This window comes from Cyphellophora attinorum (genome assembly GCF_001299255.1).
Source record: "Cyphellophora attinorum strain CBS 131958 chromosome Unknown Contig5, whole genome shotgun sequence".
NCBI lineage: Eukaryota > Fungi > Ascomycota > Eurotiomycetes > Chaetothyriales > Cyphellophoraceae > Cyphellophora > Cyphellophora attinorum.
Window position 1 is genome coordinate 1075631 of NW_017253233.1, and position 18928 is coordinate 1094558.

Genomic DNA, 18928 nt, shown 5'->3' on the forward strand with positions numbered 1-18928 from the left:
CGTTGGTGCCCTAAATTGTGCATATTTGCGGCAGATCATAAGCCATATGTCATCTCCCTGCGCCGCGAAATGCGTCGATTACCACAAGTCCATGCAGATATGCAGTCGTCGCGATCATAACGCCGAGCGGCTCTTCTGTCAAAACCAGTTTAGGCAGCAGCCTCGACCTCCTTGGTGTCGACCTTCTTGACTTCCCGCTCGCCAGCGTCATCAGCGTCCTCCTCGCGTTCTCGCTTGGTGCCATGCTTGGCGTTCTCCTGCTCTGTTCCTTCCTGCTTCTTGTTCTCGGCCTCAACCATAGCTTTAGCCTTGGCAAGAGCGTCGGCTTTCAGGGCATCTTTGTCTTCGCTGGTCTTGACAACCGGAATGCCACTATCGACTAGCATTAGCATGAGGACCATCGTATACGCATGTCGAACTTACCGGTCATCCTTCTCGACGGGTTTATACTTGGAGTCCTTCCGATCTCTGTCATCTCTGCGATCTCTTCCATTTCGATCACGACCCTTATGATCCTTGAAACCCTTGGATCGATCCTCGTCCCGCCGGACTCGCCAGTCTCGATCGTCCTCATCATCGCGCTTCCGCTTATCACGACCGCCACGGTCGCCACGGTCGTTGTACCGACCACGTCCACCCTTCTCGTACTTTTTGTTCGGGGCTAAGCGACCAGCCTTGATGTCCTCGACCTTGGTTTCGCAGTACTCTTTCTTGCTCATGATCTGGAGCTCCTTCCCCTTGTATGCTGGCTTCGGATCGCTCTCAAGGAACTTCTTGGCCGTTTCCTCGCTGTCGAACTCTACGAAGACACTGCCCTTGAAGGTCTTGTCATCGGTTCGTCGCAGGCGTACTGCATTCGTCGTACCGTGCTCGGCGAAGAAGGCTTCGATGTCGAACTGAGTGCTTGGAGTTTCTTCGCCGAAGCCCTTGGCATACACGCTGCGGGGCATAGCACGGTCTTCGAAGATCTGGATGGCATCCTTGTCTGGACCATTGTCCAGTGCTTCCGGAAGAGGCTCTTTGCGGCGAACGCAGGTGTCATCCTCGCAGAGGTCGAGGAAGGTTGACTCTTTCATGGCGTTGACAATTGCTTCAAAAGGCTGGAAGTGGCGCATCCGCTTGAACGAGTGGAGGATCTTGAGCTCGACGGGCTTGTTCTGGCTGCCACCGACCTGACCGAGCAAGAACTTGTCTCTTGGAAGGTTAGAGTCTGAGAAGTAGAACTCGACCTAGACTTGTCAGCAACGAGTTGGATGATTTGAGGACTTCCGCTAACCTGTTTGCGAATGGCAACCGGATCGTCTGACTCTTCCTGCTCGTACTGAGACTTGATGTTGTTGCGTCGCTCACCACGATCGTGACGATCACCACCGTAGCCTCCACGACCTCGACGATCACCATAGTCACCGCGGCCTCGACCACGGCCTCGACCACGGCCAGGTCTGTCACCTCGGCGGTACTCTGGAGAGCGGTCTCGCTTGTCTGACTCGCCTTCGTCGGCCTGATCTTCCTTCTTGTCTTCCGAAGCACCATTGGTAGTCTCCTTCTCCGCAGGCTTCGCTTCTGAATCACCATTGGTAGCCTTCTCGCCAGACAGCTCCTCTAGCATCTTCTTCGCATCTTCAGCGGCTTGCGCATTGCTATCGACAGGCTTGTTGAGCGCATCGCTCACTTCCGCTTCGGCGGACATGGTGTGTGGTGGTGGTCTGCAAGTTCAGAGGAAGGAAACTGGAGATTTGATCTGGATATTGATCTGAGTCGCAACTGAGCGGACGACTTCTGAGTCAATCCGTACTTTGGTGACCAAAAAGTATGCAAAGGAGCGTCGCAACTGCTCGTGGCTTCAAAACTCAGACCTAGGATCAGTACTTGTAAGCCTGACCGCTTTGAGACCTATTCAGAATGCGCGAAAGGTGCAGGTGTTTCAAGAAGCCAGATCAATAAGATATTCAGAAAAATGCATTGAAGTGGGGTACCGAGCTGGCCATTCAAACCCCAAATGCCAAGAACTCTTAGGCAGTGAATAAGTGAAGCCTGAGCTACTCTTGACCTCCTGAGCTCTTGAACTTTCTCAGAATTTCACGACCACATCAACTTGCTGCATCCGACACCTATTTGCTGTGAAGCATGAAAGGTCAGAAACTTGTGGGCAGGACAATGCAGGTGCGAGAAAAGCGCTACTCTACTTTAGCGTGCGACCACGTAAGTGGCTCCTACGGACTGAACCTGAATGTCGACGGGGGCGAATACCTCGAACGAAACACATGACGTTCCTTTCTCAGTGCCAGCGTCCTCACTCGCATATGCACAATGGTCCTCGATAGCCCAGATCTGAACCAGCCACTCCTAAGTACGGGCTTTAAATCCGTCTTGAGCGACTTTGCGTGCTTCGATGAAAGAAACTCTTGGTCCAGATACGTACGGTGGGCATCAGTCGCACGACTTAGTGGATGTCTCGGATCTCTGAAGCCTCATGCGGAAGTTCTGGGTTCTTCCTGAACGACGATAGTATGGCGAGGTTGCGTCTCTGACAAACCTTTTCTTTCATTGATGGTTGATAAAAGGTGAGCTACTCAGTAAGCTCATATGCATCTTGTCCTTCCCTGATACACCCACAGCCTAGTCGTTCCAGTAGCCCAAGATGGCCCAAAACCCCGCAACCGCAATCGCATCCACAGTCCGCGAGGGCCCGTTGGGCTTCCTGGACCTCCCGCCCGAGATTCGACTCATGATCTACAAAGAGCTGTTGCCATGCACTGTCTACATCTCGGTATTCGCCGAGAATACGGTGATCCCCAACTGGGATGATCTGTACACTCAGCAAACACACGACTCGGTTGGCTGCCATGAATGCGGACGAGAGAATCACTGGTGCGACGATACAACAGCATTCGGCCTTGTGCAGAAGGCGGTTCGCGCAGGCAAGCCAACGAGGAATATCTATCAATTTTCCAGCAACCCCTTTCATGCTTGGGCTGACCCACAGACCGATCAGCCGAAGCGCCAGCCGCTGCCCTCTACTGAGCTGCCTGACCATATCTGGAACCTCATTTTCTCGTGTCGTACCGTCTACAACGAGATGAGGCAGGTGCTGCATGACCAGATGTGGCTCAGAGGAGACAATTGGTGCACCATGGCAGATTTCGGGCTGATGGCTCGCGCGAGCTATAGGCAGTACGCTCTGACAGTCAAACATATGTCCCTCCGCCCGTATCATTACCCATTTATGAGTTCCCTGCGATGGCGAGACAGGTTCTGGAAAATCAACAATGATGACTGGCGTTCGGAGATGCGCTGGCTACCACTTCTCGCTGAGCTTTTCTCAGAGCTAGAGATACTGAAGCTCGAAGGATGCCCACTTCAGGACCGCACACCTGGGATCCTGACTCAGCTTGATCCACAACATATACGATTCGTACCGGAACAGCTGATGGCTTTCAAGGCAGTCATTGTGTCGAGCCCAAAACTTGCAAAGGTCGTTCTCCGAATCTCGTCTTCGTTGGGTGTCGATGTCACATTTCTCTCCAGTTGGCCCGTCGAATTTGAAGAAGATGGCACTGTAAAGGAGGATACCAGTGTCACGGCCCTCAAGATTGCCGAAGAGCTGGACGGCGCAACTCCACTCGACGTTGACGAAGGTCTGCAGACCTACTACGATCGCAACTTCAATTGCGGCGCAGCATGTTCTGATGCAGTAGCAGACCTTGATCCTGCCGGCCCCGATCCTCAGTTCCGACTAGACAGCTGGTGTGGGTTCTGAGAAGCACAACGCCAGTCTTTTTGCGGCATGATGAACCTCCCATCGCATTCGAGGAACGCCGTCTTATGCAACAAGCAGAAATCCAAAAACCTTTGAGTTCTGACAGACATCCAGAGTGCAAAGGAAACAGTAACAGAAGCGGGCTGACCCACGCGTAGTACCCAAAATGAGCTGGCTGGCAGCACGCGAGGCTGTGCTTAGCACGTATGTGCCGCGTTCCAAAGGCAGGTGGAATAGCGCTTCTGAAGGTGAGAGCACGGCTGCAACAAATTCGAGGTGCTACTGAGAGAGTAGCTTTCCAACAGGGGGAGGCACTTGGAAATGTTGGCAAGGCGGACGAATATGTGGCTTGTACTGGTTGGCCGGCTAGGGGTAGGACGCTAGGACGGCACAGAAACGGAATGTGAGCGTTTCATCGACTTCAGCACGTGGGCTTTGGCATCGGCGAAGTTCTTCAAGAGTACATTCGATCGCGAGGGCCATCGAATGCCCACGAGCTCAAGGGATTAATGTGTGCACTCATGCGGGACTCTGCTTCCTTTGTGAGAGACAATACCGTGACAAACTTTGTTCTTGCAATGATGCTTCATAGAAGTTAAGTGATCTACAGAAGATGTATGCATCTTGCCTTTCTGCTGACACAGACTCCGGTTATCTCTTCTGCTAGAGATGGAGGACACGCCCTCAACTACGACCGCAGCCACGGTCCGCGAGGGCCCTCTCAGCCTTCTGGACCTCCCAGCCGAGATTCGGCGCCAGATCTATCGAGCAGTCTTACCAGCTAGGATCGTCGTGCCGGTCAATTGGACAGTGGTGGATGATGGCAGAGCCTGCTCTTTCTGTCACCAGATCTATCGAGACCATGGAGACCAATTCGACCAACTACAGATCGCTGTTCGCACAGGTTCAGACCCAAGTCCATTTTTCTCATACTACTACAACAGCTTTCACTGTGACCCAACACAATTCGATCGCTTGTCGGGAGAATCACACTTGCCAGAATCCGCAAAGAGTCTCTGGCTCTCCTGCAAGACCATACACGAGGAGATCAAGTACGAAAGAACTACGATCGTGTGGCTCCACGCACAAAAGTGGTCGGCCATGGCTGATTTCGGCCTGCAACTGTTGGACACAGACCCAAACTCGTGGATGCTGACGGTCAGGCACATGAAAATCTCAGCACTCCTTCCCGGGTGGGTGTACGGCGACCTGAAGGATTTTTGGACCATCGCAACCGACGATCTGTATTCAGAGATGCGGTGGCTGCCGCTTCTTATGTCTGTGTTCAAGCGTCTGGAAGTCTTCGAGCTCGAGAACTGCCCTACTCCGCGCCACTCTCCACCACAAACGCCCTACAGCCCTGAGCTACTCATGGTCCTGAAGGCGATGTTATCTGAGAGTCATCAGCTCACGAGAGTGGCATGGCGCGCTGCACGAAATCATGCTGACACTGGTCGGCCGCGGCTGGCACCTCCAGACTATGCCGATATTGACGTGCTACTCTTCGCCAAGTCTCAATCTCCAAGATCCGGCCACGTGGAACTTGACGTCGATGAGGGTCTACAGAGTTGCTACGACCGAGCCTTCAATGCCGGCGCAGCATGCACTGATGCGGCAGCAGACCTGGACGATGCGCATACGAACCCTCGGTACGTGCTTGGGATGTGGTGCGGATTTTGAGGCCACTGAAACTCCTTTGCTGATTCGAAATGTGCGCTAGGACGCCGGATGTTTGGAAGGATGGACGCAGCGGTCTGCAAGCGTGCGTAATCTAGGCGCTCTAAGCAATCAAACGCTGGGCTTCGGGCAAAGGAAAGACAGAGTGGCGCCGGATTGCACGGGACAGCGAAAGAAGCCGGTCGAGGGTGCACCAGCAAGAAATGTGCGCACCATGGTCGAATTGGATAAGCAATGCCGGCAGAACCAGGCAATGCTGTGCGCGGTGGTAGCAGAGCAATGCCGTTCAATAGCACAATGTGAGGCTAGCAAGTGTGCTCTGGTATGAAGTCATCTAGGAAAGGAAACAGTCCAAAAACGGGTAGATCGCAGACCGGATGACAGAGCTAATGAAATCCTGAAGATGACGAGTGCGATACTCCAGGCTATATGCCATCATGCCTGTGGACTCTGACTTCTGCTCGACAGTGTACCCATCGACGTTTGACTCAAGTATCAAGCACATTTCCTGCTCACTCAATAACCATGTCACTCACTGTAGTCGTAGCTTGGCTGCCTGGAAATGCCGTGCCTGCGCATGCTGGGCTCGGTACCAAGAATTTATATTTCGTTGTTCCGCAAATCGTGTGAGCGGCCAACACACTCATCCGTGCATTGAGGGAGGACAAGCCTACAACTTTGATTATAAAAGATGCCTTCCTGTTCATAACTTCCAAGTGTGTCAGGAGGTCGAGGCACGAGACACAAAGACGCCGTCGGGAGGTCACGACAAGCATGAGGTCCTATCACAGTAGAATCAATACGGAAATCGCCGGATCCAGTCCACCCAATCACACAACCTTCCCCAGTAAACCAAGAGGCGAGGACGAGATGCCGAGGCATAGTTGAAGACTGCAGGTGCTTCAAATATTACTACACATCAACTACGCAACTCCGATCTGTCACTCCTCACCTGCACCTCCCTGTACCACTGCATACACTCGATACTCTATACCTCCAGCTACACCCACACCACAGCTCGCAGCATGGCACAACGTCTTTCGTCCCTCATCTCGCACCTGACACCAGGCAAGAGCGGGGTGAGCACCATGTAAGTCTCGCCTCTTTGGCGATTCATCTATACGAACGGCGAGCTGATCTGACCCGACCGCAGCACCCAAAAGAACGCCGACGATGTAGTCATCACACTGGCCATCCGAACGCCCCTGACGAAAGGCAAGAAGGGTGGCTTCAAGGACACAGACATCGATTACATGGTCTTCGCGCTGCTCAAAGAAGTCAAGGCGAGAAGCAACCTCGACCCCAACCTGGTCGAAGATATCTGCTTGGGCAATGTAAGCGCTTCCCTTCAGAAATTGAAGTGACTGCACTCTAAAACCCGATATCCAGGTCGGCGACGGCAAAGCCGCCTACAAAGTCCGCGCCGCCATGCTCGGCGCCGGCTACCCCATCACCGCGGGCGCCTCCTCCGTGAACCGCTTCTGCTCCTCAGGCCTCAAAGCCGTCCAAGACATCGCCAACCAAATCGCCCTCGGCAGCATCGACATCGGCATCGCCATGGGCGCCGAATCCATGTCCATGGGTGGCGACCGCCTCGCCAAGCCCTTCGACGAAGCCATCCTCGCCGCCTCTCAGGACGCCCAAGACTGCATGCAGCCCATGATCCAAACCTCGGAAAACGTCGGCAACGATTTCAACATCTCCCGAAGAACACAAGACGAGTACAGCGTCGAGAGTTTCCGACGAGCCGAAGTCGCGCAAAAGGCAGGGTGGTTCGACGACGAGATCGTCCCGATCACGACCAAAGTCAAAGACCCCAAGACCGGCGAGGAGAAATTCGTCACTTTGACCAAAGACGAGGGCCCACGCTACGGCACCACGCTCGAAGGCCTAAGCAAGATCCGACCCGCCATGCCCGAGTTCGGCGACAAGACCTCTGGCGGCAATGCCAGCCAGGTCACGGACGGGGCCGCCGCGATCCTCCTGATGAAACGCTCCAAAGCCCAGGAATTGGGTCAGCCCATCCTCGCGAAATTCTGCGGCGCGACTGTCGCTGGCGTGCCCCCGCGGATCATGGGCATTGGGCCTTCCGCTGCGATTCCTAAACTTCTGCAGAAGTTCAACCTCAATAAGGATGAGATTGATATTTTTGAGATCAATGAGGTTCGTGTTGCCCTACCTATTCATTCTTTTCCCTTCGCTCCCACCCACTTCCACGCAGCTAGACTACTAACCTCGCTTCGCATGCAGCATTCGCCTCAATGGCAGTCTACTGCAAAGACGTCCTCGGCCTCGACCACGCGAAGATGAACCCGCGTGGCGGAGCTATTGCGCTTGGTCACCCCTTGGGCGCGACTGGCGCACGACAGATCTGTACGATTCTAAGCGAGGCGAAGCGGGCGAAGAAGCGGGTGTTGGTCACTAGCATGTGTATCGGCACAGGACAAGGTATGGCGGGCCTGTTCGTTGCTGAGAATTGGTGAGAAGACTTTGAGAAGAAGTGGGGAAGGGCAGGACAGGACGACTTGGGAGGAGCGCAAATTACACAGGCAGGTGAAGTTGGACCAAAAGTTGGGAAGGAATAGCTTATGTACACAATGTCGAGGAGACCGCTTCGGACGGATCCAACGCCCGATGAAAGTGCTTCACATACAAGGCAAGCGTCAATTGAGCCTAGTGGATTGTGTACATCGCAAAGCGCCTAAGCCATACAATTTCGACCAGCGAGCCAGTCGGCAAAAGGCCAGCGATGAGGTGATATTTTCTTCATAGTTCTATGGAGGTATTTCGCGATTTATCTGCTTTGCTGGCGACGTGTGTTCTCTTCATGTGCGAATCAGATTCACGCATCCAGCAGCCCAGATCGTTTCTATCATCCTTGTGGTATCGAGGAGCGTCCTTTGTCGTGTCGTCTAAGAACGCCAGTTACTGCCATGCATATCATTCGCTCGTGCTCTCGTTCTCGTCCGATCATCCAAACTTTTTCTTCAAGCGCCCGAAGAACCCCTTACCGCCTCCTGGTGGTACTCATTTAGCCTCCTCCACACCATCAGGCTTGACCGTCTCACCGTTAGCATCCGACATCTCTGTATCCTGGGGCTCGGCAGCAGGCTTCTCTTCTGCCTTTTCGGCCGCCTTCTTTGCTTCCTCTTCCTTCTTGCGTGCGTCAGCCTCGGCCTTTCGCTTAGCGGCGGCTTCTTCCTCGACCTTCTGACGTGCTTGACGTTCCTCTTCGAGCTTGTCGTTGTAGCGTTGGATGACTGGGCCGGCGACGAAGCGAATCTCGTCCATCTTGGCGATGTATTGGGCTTTGGAGGCGTCTTCGCCGTCTTCATAGAGCCAATCCTGCGAAGCATGTCAGTAGAGTTCATTATGCATATTCAGGAAGCAGGAACTTACCTCAGCCTTTTCGAGCTTCTCCTTGATCTTGGCCTTCTCGTCATCACTGGAGAAGTCGGCATAGAGATCATCAACTTGACCACGGAGCTCGTAGATGTAAGCCTCGAGCTCGTTCTTCTTGTCTTCAGTATCGGTGACAAGCTTGTCTTCCATGAACATGGCATTCTCCTGCTCAGTCGCGGTAGCCTTGGTCGCTGAGTCGAGAGATGAGGTACCAGCAGCTACAGGCAGATCACCCTTTCGTACCTGCTTCTTGACTTTGCGAGTCTTGGGCGCGTCTGCGCTGCCGTTGGGCTGATCCGTCTCCATAGCATCGCCATCCTTCTTCTCGCCTTCCTTGCCTTCAGGCACAGGCTCCTCGATCTCAACGTCTTCAACATAGTAGCCGGATTCCACATTAAGGACACCGTGCAGATTCAGTCGCGCCTTGAGCTTGCAAATCATGAAGTGCTCCTTGTCGTTGGGATTGGCTTTCACACCCTTGACAGAAAATCGACCGATCCAGGGATTGAGCTTGCCAGGCAACATATCTGGTTTCGAATACTTGGCCTCCAGATCGAATGGGTCTTTTCGGTAGAAAGTGAGGATCTTGGTCGATGGCATGACGTTGCCGGTCTTGAAGACTTCCAAATTGGTGTCTTCGTCTGGAATATCAGGCGATTGCTCCCAAGCAAATTCGATGGGGTATGAAACAATGTCGTGGATGGAGAAGTCTCGGACACGGAAGACAGGTGACAGGATGGCACATGCAAATGCACAACCTCGTGCAATTGCCTCGTCCTGGTTGAGCGTGTATGAGAGTGGCTTGCCGAAGAATTTACTGACACGATCCTTGATCGAAGGCACACGTGTGCAGCCACCGACCATCTCGATCGAATCAATATCTTCGGGCTTGAGCTTAGCATCTTTGAGGGCTTGTTCCAGCGGTGCCGTGACACGGTCGAGCAAAGGCTGAATGAGCACTTCCAGCTCCTCGCGCTTCATGGAGCCACGAACATCCTTATCATCCATCAACGATTCGATGCTGATGGGAGCCTGAGCGTTGGCAGACAAGATCTTCTTCAGCTTCTCGACAGCGGCAGCAACTCTCGTTTTGGCCTTCAAATTTGTGTGGATGTCGACCTTAAACTTCTCCTTGAATTCGGCAGCGAAGTGGTCGACCAGGGCCTTGTCGAAATCGCGTCCACCAAAGTGACGATCCCAGGCAGTGCCCTTGACGGACAGCTCACCCTTCTTGAACTCGACTACTGACGCGGTATAGTCACTGTAGCCGATGTCGACGAACATGACGCGGCGAGGCTTCTGATCCGCTTCGGGTAGATCGGTCTTAGTTATGCCGTAGCCAAGAGCAATGGCGGTGTTGTCGTTGATGAGGCGCAATGTCTTGAGGCTGGCAATCTCGGCAGCATCGAGCATCGCTCTTCGCTGAGAGTCGGCGAACCATGCCGGGCAGCTGATAACCACATCTGAGACAGCAAGCTTGGTTTCCTTCGCAGCCGTGTCCCGGATCTTGCCCAAGTACATAGCAATCAGTTGTGTGGCGGTGAACTTCTGCTTCTCGCCCCGATATGTGACTTCCGCACCGACTTGGCCATTGACGTCGACGAGAGGAGCGGTGATGTATTCTTGTTCGATTGCGACTTCGGGGTCGTTGATGGTGCGGCCAGCAAGGCGCTTCAGCGACGAGACGGTGTTCTTCAGATTCGAGATTTCCTGCGTCTTCGCCGCTTCACCAAGGTATCTGCTCTTGGGACCAAATCCTACGAGAGATCTGAACAATGTTAGTTACGGTCAAGTGCCGTTGTTCGATTCAAGCACTTACGGTGTTTGTCGGTTTGATGTCTCATTTGTGATCTGTCCATGTCAGTAACGATCCTTCATACGAGCGATGACCACGACTTACAATGTCGATACCCTTGTTGCGGGCAACACCAATCTTGGTGCTCTGCGCCCCCAAGTCAATGCCAACGACGCTCATTGTCGTTGAGGTGGGGAGGCTTGAAGCGGTGGAGGAATAGCGGGGAGATTTCTGGCAGGCGGCCTTTGTGCAGCTAGCCAATGAAGCACAGTCAGAGAGTCTGCAGAGACAGCGGCGAGTCCAAAAAGGTCTACAGCCAGATGCAAGTCTGCTGTGAGCAAGAGGGAAGAAATATGGTGCTTGTTCAGAAAATTGTGAGGACCAGGCTGCGCCGGGAAATAATTGAAGATTCTAGCACCAAGAAGAAACTTCGCTGAAAGGCAGACTGGCCCTAGCAACCATGTGCGCCTGCCGTCACTGCTGCCTCATCGGAGTTAGGGATCTTGTTTCCGCGTGTGAACCAGCTTTGGGTGAAGCAGCCACAAACCACTCGCCATCAATCGCACCACCACATGATTCGAAGAGCAGCATGGTGAAGCAGCCAGAAGCCGTCTCATTGACTATTGGCAAGAACCTTATCAATTGTCCACCCTCGGGGAGGGCTTTACTGGCCTACAAGATACTAATTCCTGAGGATAGCTAATTAGATCTGTCCTAACGATCCTTGCTCCTGTGATCTCATACCATGCTTGCGGGATCTCGCTCTCTCCTCTGCAACTTCCGGCGATCAGGCATTCTTCTGCTGTCCAAGTTATCGCTATGAGGCCGTCTTGGATTCGAACGACCACCAGTGCTATGGCCACGATTTCCAACTTCCGACATCCCAGGTGACGCGTAGAAAGCGCCGTCCAGCTGACTCATTGGCAGAGCCGCGGTCAACGGGCTCGTCCTGCCAGAGGACTTCTTCCGATCATCGAGGTCTCACCAGATATGATGTTCAGGCGCCGGGATAGCTCATTAGGATCTGCCACGTCCATTCCCTCCACACCATACATGGCTTCAGTCATGTGTAGATTCGTGGGAACATGCCTGGGAGTGTGAATCGAGATGCCCTCAGAATCGCTCAAATCACCTGACATGTCCCGATTGCCCATCAGTTCCTTCATATCCACATCCGACTGACCCGATTCCTGCCGGGCGTGATGTGAAGGTGTCGGCGAGAGCACAGCTGGTGCAAATCTACCTTCGACGCTTGGTGATGGCTGCAAGGTTGTATGTTTGAGGCGACGTTGACGGGCTCCTAAAGCTGACTTGAAGGTCTCCGGCACGACATTCAGATCATCTCCAGTGGCCATGGCATGCTCAATTGCCTGCTGAGGCGTGACCTTCGCATCCGCGGCCCCGGCATCTGCTCGAGGGCCACCCCAAGTACGCTGACCAGCTGTGAAGATACCGTAGATCATGTAGACCCAATTCATGAATGGGTTGAGCACAAACATCATCGGATACAACGCAGCTTTCAACCGTGTGAGGCGCGCTGCGAAGTACAGCATCATCAGCCAATTGAGTCCGAGGGAGACACAGATGAACTGCCAGGGCAGGTCACCGAACTGATTTGCCTTGGTTGCCACGGAGATCATCATGATCGTGAACAGTAATGCCGTCGTCCGGATGGTGTCCTGCATGAGTCGGATAAGACACAAGAACGTATACTTGCGCCAGAGTCGGTAGTCGGTCAGCATGCAGACTTCGTTCGTGATGAAGCCAAGAAACCATCGCCGACGCTGTTTGAGCAACGCGCCGAAAGTCTGCACCGCTTCTGTCTTGCAGAACGCGCTCGAGCACATCTGTATCTGATAGCGCTTCTGAGCACCAAGCATGAAGAGATGTGTCAGCCAGCGGTCCTCTCCAAGGTGAGTTTTGCCATAATCGAACAGATCTTCGCAGTTCTCTGCCTTGTCCGAGAAGTAGAACTTGGCCATGTTGCGAAATGCTGACAGGCGAAGCATGGTCAGCGCACCTGGCAGGCATGTGACAGCTCCCAGCCCTGACTCGACTGAGCGCTCGTATAGCTGTCCATGAACATACTCCATGTCTTGCAACAGGGTCAGCAGCGTCATTCTGCCTGTAGAAGAAGTGATGACCCCTGTCATAGCGAGCATGTCCCTAGTATTGCCCGGCTTCAATTCCATTTCGTACATGAAGTTCTGGATGCAGACAGAGTCGAGTATGCAATCAGAATCGATGAAGAGGATGAACAAGTCGTCCTTCTCGGCTAGGTATTGACGATAGATCTTGTCAATGAGCATATATGTCGCCTTCTGGCAGTGTCGTTTTCCTCCGTGTCGAAAGCGTGAGATGGTGACACGCGAGCCGTTGTATGCGACATCAATCGATTTCGGAAATTCCTTCATGGTCACAGGAATGCCCAGGCGATCGATTGTCCGAAGGTATAGCTCGTCGATCTCTTCGCCGTCGAAGGAAAGGAAAACATGTATGCAAGCCGGTGGGTAATCGCCGTCGACCACAGAGTTGAGAGCCTTCCACAGGGAATCAGGAGGCTCTTTGTACACAGGCATGACCACCACGACTTTAGGTGCATTATGTTCGTCCAACGTATACTTGACAAGCTTCCTTCTTCCAATGGGATGTACGATGATTTGATATACAACCACCAGCCATGGGATTGTAAGTAGCACCGCAAAGGCGTAGAAGGCGAACTCCTGCAGAGCATCAACGGCGATGTCGGGAAAGTATCGAGTAATACGGTTGGGCAGCGGGATCGTGACGATCATCACTGGCAGGAATATGCCTCTGTAATTCGTCAGTATTTGCGCACAATGTCTGAAGTCGCCTAGCATACCGTATGATCAAGAAGATGAAGAATAGCAGTGTCGCAAGCAGGCGTTGCGACCAATGATCTGCTTTCCGGAAAGCCTTGTACAAGCAATAGAAGAATGCTGCTAGCCATAGAAACCACTCGAGAAATGCTGCGAGGAGGACTGGACTAACGCAAGCGACGTAGATGATCTGCGCGATGTCAGTATTGCGAAGCTGACTCCAAGACAACACTTACGTCTTTGTTCGACCACTTTGCTGGAACGGCGTCCTCATGTTGAGTCGCATCAGCGTCCATGGCAGATCGCGCGACTCAGTCAAGATCGTCACCCAGGTGACACTGATACAGGTCGTGCTGATGGTCGCAAGTTGAGGCCTTGTAGACACTAGAAAGCTCGATAAGCACGACCAAAGTTGCGTTGACGTCCAATATGCCTAGATGGAAGAGAGTGTAGGAATATAGCAGCACTGATGTGCAGCGACGTATGCATTGTGTGAAGAGAGACTGAAGTGAAATTTTCCTTAGGTGATGGACTGGCAGCATATCGAGGCAAGAGCGAGGGACATGTGCCCAAATCGTCAGGAGCAGCACGAGGAAGGTGCCCATCACAGTGCATCGACACCGCAAACTTCGCGCTTCGTTGCCGCAGTCGATATTGTTCGGCTGTGCTCAAGTCGCTATCGGTGAAGAGTAGGGAACGGGTACCTGCATAAACAAGTCGGCAAACGGATGACCGCATCTGAATCGTATTGTTGGCATCCAGGCATGCCACCTGTCTAGTGTATGAGTCTATCGTCACCGCTGACGGAACTTCCGACCTCTGTCCAGGCACTACCTGGAGTTCGAATTCCATCTGGCTCACTGACCAAGTCATCTTCGCTGATCTCAGCTTCGCTTGGGTTTACTACTGATGTGCTCCCTGCTACGCTCTGAGCGGACGAAGGCGGGTGGTCGAAGACTGTTGGACTCATCGTTCTGGAGCGGCCGTCTAGTGGCTGATGTGGTTGTGAAGGATGCGCATAATAATATTGTGAGTCGGACTCTGCCACCGTATGCGAGTTGTCCGAGGCAGCCGCTGAGAAGTAGCCTTGTGACTGACGGTCGTGGGAGTCTATCGAAGGGACTGAGTAATCTGGGTCCGGGAAGTCCTCCGTGGTTGGGGTCAGATCAAGGAGGCTTTCTGATGGGTGACTCGATGGCTGTATTGAGCGTTCAGGTATGGAAATGTTGAACGAGTGTCGCATCTCCCGCTCCAGGTTGGCCACATTCTGTTGCGTCATCGGCAGCTGGCCCTCCTCAGAGTCCTCCCTGGAGTCGACTAGCCGCCGCGACCGCAGCTCGCCCGCCCATGCATTCGTCTCGACTGCTGTTGTATCGGCTATGGGTGTGATCGGAGGTGAGGAGGCCTCTGACCGAAGCTTGCCGTCATGGTCGACCAGAGAATCAAAGCTGGGCGATTGAGGCGGGGAAGCCCCTGGTCGTTGCCTTTTCGACCGCGCCTCGAGTATCCTCGCTCGTTCTGCTATCTGTGCCCGCATCTTCTCTCTCTTTGCTTCCGCATCCTCGCCCTTCTCCTCGGTCATGGAGGCCTCTGTCGACCGCACCCGCATGGGAATAGGTCTTCTAGGCTGGAGATCATTGCTTATGGCGTCGAATTTAGTCGCGATCTTCTGCCTCGTCTTCTCCACCCATTCTCGAATGTTATCGCTTTCGTAAGCAGCGATACCAGCTGCTATGATAATACTGGCGACAATGATCGCACCTGCGACCGGCGGGGCGGGCATTGTCAGTACAGAAATTGAAACGAACTGTAGAGCACAGCAAGGCACGTGCTTCAGTAGCTGAGAATGGGCGCCGGATGGTGATGTAAGGAGGACCATGACTTACCACGAGCGAGTGGCGCCGGCATGCTTAGGGCGCGATTAGGGTGAGATTCCGGAAGGGAGGTCTAGGAAAGAGACGTTTTGAGGTAAGATGTTGCATTCAAGAGGAAACGTTCATCCTGCCTCTATATTGTGCGTACCCTTGTGGTTTCACGTCAGCCTGAGCGTAGGTGGCGGAGTTCCCGCGACCATGGCAGAACCAACTTTCTTCCCCGCTTTCAAGTTCACTGCCGTCGATCTTCCGCCCGCCAAGAAGAAATAGTTTCGAGCAAAGACGGGATGGAGGGCATCTCAGGACCACGAGACGTAGCGCCGCCCAATGGCAAAGTATCGACTATGCCTTATTGACCGGCGCTCGGCCAATCTCGATTGTATAGTATCTCGGAGCGACGCAGCCTCACACAGTCCGCCTGGTTCAGGTCTCCCCACTGCACTTCGAGGACTCGAGCCTTGTCATCGCGCACGCAGCCTCGTCGCGGTCTTCACGCGTTCCACTTTGCGAGATAGATCAATTCTGTCGCAAAGGTCATAGATCAGTCGAACACGCCGGCGCAAGGTCGCCATGGCACGAGCAAGCTCAGCATCGCAACAGCGACAGCTCACTGCCACCGAAGAGCTCGAAAAGCTCGAACAATCCATAACGCTGACCCTGCAAGGTAAATCAGTGCCCCTCATCCCACCATAGAAGCACGCACTGACACTGTATCTCCAGAAATCGACCACAACTTCAGTCGCGCACACCGCATAGTCACGTCAAGCATTCTTCCAATCGTTGAGGAGTATGCATCGCATTCAAGAGACGTCTGGGAGGGCTCCAAAGTACAGTGCTCGAGACATGCTATTGTAACGCTACTAACATTTTGCCAGTTCTGGAAGCAATTCTTCGAGGCTAGCGCCAACGTCTCACTCTCTGGCTACGAAGACCAGTCCATACAGCAGTCGCATCTTCCAGACGAGACCACCACCGAGACTGAGGACTCCCATGCCACAAACTCTCACACCACACTCGAGACGTCTGAATCTTACTCGACACCAGCCGCACAACATATATCCACCGACTCGATACAGGACTTAGATATATCTAACATGACCCTGTCGCCCTCCAAATCATCAACACCGCGCCCAACACACAGACAAGCACGAGACGACACATCCACATCGGCCTCATACGCCGAATACCCATCACCGTACGAGGCACTTCGCCAAGAAGTCAACCAAACAGCAGTAGACACAACGTCTATGACAAAAGCCACCGACTACGACGACACTCAACAGCCAGCTCCATCTACTCCCGGCGCACAAACTCGCCTCGAGCCGACCGAGTATGAGACAAGACCGCAGTCCTCGCCATTCCTACCATCCCAACAACCGCCGCCCTCCTCCGCACGACCAACAACAGCCCGCAAGAAGACCGACCCTCTCCTCCACCGCATCCTCGATAAGAACTACCGCGTCCAAGCCACACCCCTCACAACACGCAAGCACAATGCCGCGACACCGGGAACATCACAACGCACACAACGTCGCCTATTCGACTCCTCACCCATGTCCAGCCCAGAAGTACCCGCGCCACAACTCAACTCTGCCCTCTTCAGCCCTCGCAAGCCGACAAATCCTCGCTCCAACGCTCCACGAGTACCTGGCGTTTCCGTACTGACGCCACGTCGCGACCCGCAAGCAGCTGCCGCCCAGCAGTCACGCATACCACAGCCCAGCAACGCACAATACACGCCCCAGCACCCCGCTTCTCAGCGAGGCACATGGGACATCAACTCCTCGGACGACGAAGACGACAGCGATGTGCTGCAGTTCGGCTCGCCGCCGAAGACAATGCAGTTCCATGTTCCACAGAACCGGCTGTTGAAGACGCCTGGTATGTTCTGACTTCTATTCTGACACCCCTGCCCTATGAGAAAACTAACAGCAGAACAGCGAAAGAGGCAACCCGCCAAATAGTCGACTCGATCCTCTCCACTGCGGGTCTCAATCGCCCACACCGGGAACATGACGGCCAAGATGGTGCCCAAGCAACAGGAGGCATTGACTTCACAGACGACGACATCGACTTCGAACTGGACGTCGATGGGGATGACGGTCGCTACGACTACGACGAACTGCAAGCAGATCTGCCCGTGACGCCTGGAGCTGCAGGAGCACGGCCGACGCATCGAGGGCAGGACTTCGATGATGGTGGCGGAGGGGATATGACGGATAGAAGTCCCACTGTCGTACGGCCTGCTCGTGTGGAGGACGAAACTTTCTGATCTTAGCTGACACTTTAGATATTTGATCCATCCACAAGGTCTTCTCGGAAAGTGAAGATGTTCGAACGGAACTCTGAACCACTTCTTGAGCATATTCCGTGCTAGCTACCATTTTGTGCCGAGAAACGAGCCCAAGATCATACTGCTACCTCAACCAAACTGTCTCCACCGCAGCGCCAGGGTACCGCTTTGGGTTCGGACAGCGAAGTTCTTCATTCCAGAAGTCACACCATGCGGAGTGTATATGGCCGATCTTCTCATATGTTGGAGGTGACGTCGTAGCGTCTTTTCCTGCAATGATCAAGGCGCTGACGTGGCTACGACAGTCGGCTGGTCTATGCCACAACATGACCACCTTGAACGTCACTGTTGTGTCTTGTCGCTCCAGAGCAATGCTGTTGGTTTCCGCAACGAAGCGTGCATTGCGAAACTCAACTATGTCGTGCCGTCTGACGAACGGCTCATGAGGCCCGGTTGGCTGGCGCTCGGTATCCCCGTTGAGCTGATCCAGGCGGAGTCGGACTGTCAGGGTCCAGCCATGAATCCCAAGAATGGGTGCTGTCAGAGCCCCGGCCTCGTATAGGTCCGCGATAGTGTCCAAGCTCTCTTTCCACGGCAATATGCCCATACCTGTATGATGAAGGTAGAGGGTTGCCCGTGTTACGTCTTCTCCACAAAGTTGACTTCCTTTCCACTGATGTTCTGTCGACATAGGCAAATCCGACCACGTCGACCAGCCGAAACGAGATGTGCTCGATGAGCGCCAGCCCAGCCAAGTCCAGCTTGGAAAGTGCCGCCGTCGCACTGGGGGTTCGAAGCGACAGTTTCGCTGCTCTTGCATGCTCCAGCAAAGTCCACATAGCGTAGATATTGTATGCTCATTCTCCTGAGCGAAAATGGGAATCCCAAAGAATTCTGACAATGGGTGGCAGGTGGCTTGAGAACGTTTCAAAGCTTGCAGTATACCTTTGAAAGCATCGAAAGCATCCTCCTGGCGAGTGAGACTTCTTCGACTGAAATCGTTAATCATGGTGTTGAACTTGAACAGGCTCAGGTTTCTAGGGGCGAGACTCAGCGTTCTGTCATGGTTGGTTGGTAGCCTGGGATGCGTTGGATGTTGCAAATGGTTCTCCGCAGTCGATAACATATCCTGAAATACCGCCTGCCTACACTCAAGGTGGACCTGTGTCGGTGTGAAGAACAGGCAGCGACGTGACAGCATCGCCTCCTGGTAAGTCCATCCTCTCGTAAACCTAAAGACACGTGTCAATCAGAAGCATATTCCGCCTATTGAGGACGACAATCATC

General features: G+C 53.6%; 9 protein-coding genes across 9 annotated transcripts; 4 read left to right on the plus strand and 5 right to left on the minus strand.

Annotated features, from left to right (window-relative positions):
• Positions 1-149: 149 nt before the first annotated feature.
• Positions 150-1690, minus strand: AB675_7074 (uncharacterized protein; the record flags this gene model as incomplete). Its single annotated transcript, XM_018147414.1, has 3 exons — positions 150-372; positions 424-1229; positions 1277-1690. 3 exons carry the CDS (start codon positions 1688-1690, stop codon positions 150-152), a joined length of 1443 nt encoding a protein of 480 aa, XP_018003206.1.
• A 951-nt stretch (positions 1691-2641) lies between these two features.
• AB675_7075 (uncharacterized protein) lies at positions 2642-3760 on the plus strand (the record flags this gene model as incomplete). Its single annotated transcript, XM_018147415.1, has 1 exon — positions 2642-3760. One exon carries the CDS (start codon positions 2642-2644, stop codon positions 3758-3760), a length of 1119 nt encoding a protein of 372 aa, XP_018003276.1.
• Positions 3761-4429: 669 nt separating this feature from the next.
• AB675_7076 (uncharacterized protein) lies at positions 4430-5440 on the plus strand (the record flags this gene model as incomplete). Its single annotated transcript, XM_018147416.1, has 1 exon — positions 4430-5440. The coding sequence occupies one exon, from the start codon at positions 4430-4432 to the stop codon at positions 5438-5440; it is 1011 nt and encodes a 336-aa protein (XP_018003532.1).
• A 1022-nt stretch (positions 5441-6462) lies between these two features.
• AB675_7077 (3-ketoacyl-CoA thiolase, peroxisomal) lies at positions 6463-7920 on the plus strand (the record flags this gene model as incomplete). Its single annotated transcript, XM_018147417.1, has 4 exons — positions 6463-6527; positions 6591-6771; positions 6827-7600; positions 7663-7920. The coding sequence occupies 4 exons, from the start codon at positions 6463-6465 to the stop codon at positions 7918-7920; spliced, it is 1278 nt and encodes a 425-aa protein (XP_018003249.1).
• Positions 7921-8464: 544 nt separating this feature from the next.
• On the minus strand, positions 8465-10814 carry AB675_7078 (Heat shock protein hsp88; the record flags this gene model as incomplete). The annotated part of the gene is made up of 4 exons (XM_018147418.1): positions 8465-8782; positions 8837-10607; positions 10659-10690; positions 10740-10814. 4 exons carry the CDS (start codon positions 10812-10814, stop codon positions 8465-8467), a joined length of 2196 nt encoding a protein of 731 aa, XP_018003465.1.
• A 755-nt stretch (positions 10815-11569) lies between these two features.
• Positions 11570-13770, minus strand: AB675_7079 (Chitin synthase D; the record flags this gene model as incomplete). Its single annotated transcript, XM_018147419.1, has 3 exons — positions 11570-13448; positions 13498-13664; positions 13711-13770. 3 exons carry the CDS (start codon positions 13768-13770, stop codon positions 11570-11572), a joined length of 2106 nt encoding a protein of 701 aa, XP_018003137.1.
• A 479-nt stretch (positions 13771-14249) lies between these two features.
• Positions 14250-15257, minus strand: AB675_7080 (uncharacterized protein; the record flags this gene model as incomplete). Its single annotated transcript, XM_018147421.1, has 1 exon — positions 14250-15257. One exon carries the CDS (start codon positions 15255-15257, stop codon positions 14250-14252), a length of 1008 nt encoding a protein of 335 aa, XP_018003251.1.
• A 661-nt stretch (positions 15258-15918) lies between these two features.
• Positions 15919-17620, plus strand: AB675_7081 (DASH complex subunit ask1; the record flags this gene model as incomplete). Its single annotated transcript, XM_018147422.1, has 4 exons — positions 15919-16012; positions 16069-16175; positions 16224-17229; positions 17289-17620. 4 exons carry the CDS (start codon positions 15919-15921, stop codon positions 17618-17620), a joined length of 1539 nt encoding a protein of 512 aa, XP_018003567.1.
• A 145-nt stretch (positions 17621-17765) lies between these two features.
• Positions 17766-18248, minus strand: AB675_7082 (uncharacterized protein; the record flags this gene model as incomplete). Its single annotated transcript, XM_018147423.1, has 1 exon — positions 17766-18248. One exon carries the CDS (start codon positions 18246-18248, stop codon positions 17766-17768), a length of 483 nt encoding a protein of 160 aa, XP_018003490.1.
• Positions 18249-18928: the final 680 nt, after the last annotated feature.